Genomic DNA, 5,570 nt, shown 5'->3' on the forward strand with positions numbered 1-5,570 from the left:
AGATATGACTTCCCAGATCTCAATATTATTTTAAACACTAAACTAAACTCACTGCTTCACTAACCTAGTTAATCATCACCCTACATTAAATACTTATAAGCTTTTAGGTTGGATTTAACCCCTTAATTTTCTTCAAACATCGTCACCGCACCCAACAATGACTCCAATGCTTACTTGGAGGGTTTCTCGGAGGAAGCGCCAGCTGGGTTCCTGCAAAATTAGATAAAATATAACGACTCAGATTTACCGCTAGCAGATATTGTCCTCAAAATATAATGACCAGATATTATTTTTTTTGTGTTTTCGTGGGCTTTCGCTTTCGGACTTCCACTCAAAGTTTTAAAACACGTCTGATAGGGATAGGTTTCGACACCCTTATAAATGGTGGTTTCTTCTCCTCTTCAACCAATGTGGGACATCACAATCCACCCCCTTCGGAGCCAGCGTCCTTGCTGACACTCTTTCCTTCCTCCGATCGATGTGGAACCACCCCCAAAATGACGCTGACACTCTTTCCTTCCTCCGATCGACGTGGGACCACCCCCAAAATCCATCCCCTCTGGGGCCAACATATTTTCTAGCACCCGCCTCGTGTCTACCCCTTCGGGGAAGAGCGAGAAGGCTGACACATCGTCTGATGTCTAGCTATGATACCATTTGTAACGACTCAGATCCACCACTAGCAAATATTGTCCTCTTTGAGCTTTCTCTGAAGACTTTAGTTCGCTGGGAAAAGGTTTCCACACCCTTGTAAACGGTGGTTTGTTCTCCTCCCCAACCAACGTGGGACGTCACATAAAACCTTGTACAAACCTAAGCACAAAACTAAACTTTGAAAATAAATGGGTGAGATTAAAACGCTCTATCAGAGAAGATGATCATGAGTTTATAAATAAAAATACATCTCAATCCTTTGAAAAACTAAAAAGTAAAATTACAAAAACTTACCTTTAAAATAGAATATGGAAATGGGTGATTTCTATGGTAACCATGAATTAAATTATGGTAAGAGAGTTCAAAATTGCACAATTTTCAAATTAGAGTCTTTTTAATTTTTTTATTTAAAGAAAAAAAAAGGTGATATTTAATTTTAATTTTGAAAATGTGTGGGAGGAGGGAAGAAGAAACAAGAAAGCAATTGGAACCAATCTTTTTCTCTCTCTTGAGTTTTCCCTCTACGAAAGTTTGAATTCAAATTCAGTTGGTCCATGGGGCTTTCAATTTAATATCCGCTTTTACAACGGCCCCTTTTCCTTTCAACGTCTCTTTCTCCCTTCAAATTCCCCTTTCCCGTACTCCTCTTCCAAGGTTCACAATTCAATTCTTCTCTCGAATCATTCCTCCAACCCTTCACCGGATTGCTTCTACTTCAGGTTCACTTTCAAATCCTCGTCTACCATATATGGATGTTCTTTTAATTTCTTGATAATCCGGCATGACCCATTAGGTTAATTCGCTTCTATCATGTTCTTTAGTAGTTCGAACACATTGAGCTGATTTGTACATAACTTTTAGAAATGGATTCAATCATTTGGTCTCGATTTTTGTCGGCTATGCTGAATTTGACGGTTCCCATTTGTGTTCTTAGCAAATATTTTAACAAATTGTAATTTGATGCTGTAGACAATTTGGGGTCCTTGAAATTTGATTCCTTTGTTAGTATGTTTCTCTAATTGTTGTTTATTGTAGATTTGGCCTTGTTTCGTGAAATCTCTTCATGATGTCTGTCACTCAAAATGATCCACTTCTGCAAGTGGAAACCACGTGTGGTTCACTTCTTTATGAACTTCAGGTTTGTGTCGAACTTCAATCTCTTTTTTGATGCTTATTTCATTCTGTACATAACAATTTTGAATATCAGATAATATGGGATGAAGTTGGTGAATGTGAAGCTGAAAGAGATAGAATGTTGCTTGAGCTTGAACGAGAGTGTTTAGAGGTTTACAGAAGGAAAGTTGATCAAGCAAACCATTCCAGAGCTCATCTGAGACAAGCGATTGCAGATTCTGAAGCGCAACTTGCTGCCATCTGTTCTGCATTGGGAGAGCCGCCAGTTCATATAAGACAGGTAAGTGGGAGTAGCAGATTCAAACAACTTCAATTTCACTTTTGCAAACTCTGAAGTTATTGGTTTATGATTTCCCCTTCCAGTCTGATCAAAAGGCTGTGAGCTTGAAAGATGAACTCGAGCAAATTCTTCCACAACTGGATGAAATGCGGAAGCGCAAATCCGAGAGAAGCAGTCAATTTCTTGAAGTCCTAGAAGAGATACGAAAGATTTCAGATGAGTTAAATGGGTATGAACATTCAGTGTCAAAGATATTGTTGGATGAAACTGATCTATCTTTGAAGAAGCTTGATGAATTGAACAGACAGCTTCATGCACTCCAGCAAGAGAAGGTTGGTTAATTGTGTTCATAAATTCAAACATATAATTAATTTGAACACAACTCTTATTAATGAACTTATTTCTTGTTCTAGAGTGATCGGATGAAGCTGGTTTATACCCACATGCGTGCTTTGGATTCGCTTTGTTTAGTCCTGGGTATGGATTCCAAGCAGATAGCCATTGAAGTTCATCCAACTTTGGGTGATTTTGAAGCACCGACAAATATAACTATCAACACCATCGAGAAGTTGGCTGCAATGATTGAAAAACTGCGAGAGATCAAATTACAAAGAATGCAGAAGGTAAAACGTTTCTCTGGTCTTCAAATCTTAGTAATGCAATGGTTCTGTAGTAACCCTTTATTCATGCAGCTTCAAGATCTTGTTCATACATTGCTAGACCTGTGGAACCTAATGGATACTCCAGCTGAAGAACAACAGATGTTTCAAAATATAACTTGCAACATCGCAGCTTTAGAACACGAAATTATTGAACCTGATGCTCTCTCTGTTGACGTTATCACATATGTGAGTGATTTGGAAATAAGGAAGATTTCGGTCATCATTTTATGACTTGTATTCGTCATGATTGTGTCACTGCCTATATCATGCAGGTTGAAGCAGAAGTCTCCAGATTGGAAGAGCTGAAGTCGAGCAGAATGAAAGAACTTGTGCTCAAGAAGAGATTGGAGCTAGAAGAGATGTGTATGAAGCTGCATATGCTACCAGCAGAAGATTCTGCTATTGAATATGTTATTGATGCAATAGATTGTGGTATATTACGGTCATGTACTTCATTGTGCTAACGTTTATTTATGGCTTTGTTGTTCCATTCTTATTCTGTGCGTTTATCTTTCCAATTCAGGAACTCTGGACCCTGCTTGTGTCCTTGAACAAATTGAAAATCAAATCCTTAAGGTCAAAGAAGAAGCTTTTGACAGGAACGAGATCCTTGAGAAAGTGGACCGATGGTTGGCTGCATGCGAGGAGGAGTGCTGGCTTGAGGAGTATAACAGGGTTACTCTCTAAACTCTCCCATAAATTTATCCTTTCCCCTTAAAAATATATGCGTGAGATTTCACTCTCACGTCTATTGGAGAGGGAAACAAAACATTTGTTATAAGGGTGTGGAAACCTCTTCATATCATACGCGCTTTAAATATTTGCTAGCGGTGGATTTGAGCTATTACAATATGCGCCGGCACACATATATCTTGATCACACACCATCATACTGCTAAATACATTTTCATTTTGAGTTTTTTTTTATAACTTGTTCAGGATGAAAACCGGTATAATGCGGGAAGAGGAGCTCATCTTACTCTTAAACGTGCTGAGAAGGCTCGGGCATTGGTTAATAAACTTCCAGGTAAATACTATCGGCTCGGGCATTGTAATTTCCATTTTTTACTATCTTTTTCATGTAGCTTAGTGAGTAAATCCTAACAGGAATGGTTAATGCTTTGACTTCAAAAACCATGTCATGGGAAAAGGAAAGAGGCATTGAATTCACCTATGATGGCGTAAGTACATTTTGATATCCTTGTGGGTATGTTAATGAATGGTTATTACTCCCATTCATGATTTATACGAGTGCTATTAATTGTCCCATATGTGTAGGTTCGCCTTCTCTCAATGCTTGAAGAGTACAAAATTTTAAGACAAGAGAAAGAGCAAGAACTCCGCAGGCAGCGGGTACCGACTAAGATCTTTCAAATTTACCAGCTTTTGGACATTTTCATGTTTAAAATGCATCCCTCTTGATGATTGCTGTCATTTCAATTTTACCCTTTAGGACCAGAAGAAACTCCAGGGGCAGCTAATGGCCGAACAGGAGGCACTTTATGGGTCAAAGCCTAGCCCATCAAAGCCTCAGAGTGTGAAAAAAGGTCCTAGAATGTCTACTGGCGGTGCTGGTGCTGGTGCTGGTGCTGGCAGTCGGAGATTTTCCCTTGGAGGAGCATTGCTTCAAACTCCGAAGCCTGATCCTCATAAAGGCCTCCGACCAGGCAGAAAAAGTGATAGAGGACACCAAAACAACCAAACTTTTCACCTTGATGAGGGATTTGTTGAAGCTTTATCAGCTGGTATGACTCTTAACTGACAAGCTTCTTGCCAATTCTGTCCTGGTTGATAAAAAATATGGCTTGTTGTTGTCTAGAGATGATAGCATTTTTTCCCTGAATGGTTGAATTCCCATGTGTTTTAAAGGTAGGAGAGGCTTGGATGTTCCTGGTCTCCCTGTAAAGAAGCATTCATCAAGTGTCGATGCTAGTGAAGCAGAATCACCAATGGTGGTTCGAAAGCCTTTTGCTCCCGTTCCTATTGCTGGCGCGCTTTTCTCCAACTCAATGAATTCGTCGAATTCATTGAATGATCTCAGTGAGAAGTTGCAGAAAGTGAATCTGCCATCCAAGACGCCTATAAAGACAATTTCAATATCAGAAGAAGATATCAGGACACCAAAGATGATGCCTATCCCAGTGCCATCCACACCTTCTACCGTGTCAGTTCCAATGCAGACAGCCATAACACCAGCTCCTCCACGGCCCATTGATCTTACTACTCGCATTAGTGAAGACATTTCTGAAGTCATTGAATACTCATTTGAGGAAAGAAGAGCTGGCTTTGCGCTTCCCAAACCGCCGCTGCTCATCAAGTCAATGATACAAGTTTGATACAATACAATGAAATTTCTTGTTTCCTCTTTTCCAAAGTCAATTCTAATTGGCTTTTACCGGATTTGTGTACATAAAACCCTGTATTGAAGGGTTAAGTATTTGGGTCCTCAGTCCTCACTTGTGCTGGTTTAATGTAATATTGTGCTTGATAATTGGTACATTGGAGGAGTCCATTAGGCTTCTCTATGATTCTTGCTATCTGGTGATTGTTTCAAGAAGATTAATTAGGGTGAGGATTATTGTGAGTGAGTTCTACATTGGCTAATTTAGGGAAGGATTATGGATTTACAAGTGAGGAATACTATATCCATGAGGCATTTTGGGGAAGTCTTAGAGCCACGAGAGCTTATGCTCAAAGTGAATAACATCATACCATTGTGGAGAGTCATGATTTCTAACAAATCATGGCTACCACTGGCTACCTAATAGGTCGAGCTTCGTAAGAGCCCAAATGATAGCAACTCTTTAGAGACTTGATTCACTTTTTTTTTTTTTTTTTTTT

At 39.4% G+C, this 5,570-nt stretch overlaps 1 protein-coding gene across 1 annotated transcript; it reads left to right on the forward strand.

Moving 5' to 3' along the window:
• The first annotated feature begins 1,236 nt into the window (after positions 1 to 1,236).
• LOC111785641 (65-kDa microtubule-associated protein 3-like) lies at positions 1,237 to 5,286 on the forward strand. Its single transcript, XM_023666014.1, has 13 exons — positions 1,237 to 1,373; positions 1,690 to 1,792; positions 1,862 to 2,068; positions 2,152 to 2,400; positions 2,482 to 2,691; positions 2,761 to 2,916; positions 3,003 to 3,162; positions 3,254 to 3,405; positions 3,669 to 3,756; positions 3,837 to 3,910; positions 4,008 to 4,082; positions 4,183 to 4,474; positions 4,599 to 5,286. The coding sequence occupies exons 2-13, from the start codon at positions 1,718 to 1,720 to the stop codon at positions 5,063 to 5,065; spliced, it is 2,205 nt and encodes a 734-aa protein (XP_023521782.1). The 5' UTR covers positions 1,237 to 1,373; positions 1,690 to 1,717; the 3' UTR covers positions 5,066 to 5,286.
• The last annotated feature ends 284 nt before the right edge of the window (positions 5,287 to 5,570 follow it).

Source organism: Cucurbita pepo, unplaced genomic scaffold, assembly GCF_002806865.2.
Source record: "Cucurbita pepo subsp. pepo cultivar mu-cu-16 unplaced genomic scaffold, ASM280686v2 Cp4.1_scaffold000614, whole genome shotgun sequence".
Lineage (NCBI taxonomy): Eukaryota > Viridiplantae > Streptophyta > Magnoliopsida > Cucurbitales > Cucurbitaceae > Cucurbita > Cucurbita pepo.

Excerpts from the sequence above, each read along its gene's own strand:
- LOC111785641 (XM_023666014.1), top strand. The coding sequence starts at position 1,718 with ATGATGTCTGTCACTCAAAATGATCCACTTCTGCAAGTGGAAACCACG. Across the intron at positions 2,692-2,760 it reads AATTACAAAGAATGCAGAAG|CTTCAAGATCTTGTTCATAC; the intron begins GTAAAACGTTTC and ends TTATTCATGCAG. Across the intron at positions 2,917-3,002 it reads CTGTTGACGTTATCACATAT|GTTGAAGCAGAAGTCTCCAG; the intron begins GTGAGTGATTTG and ends TATATCATGCAG.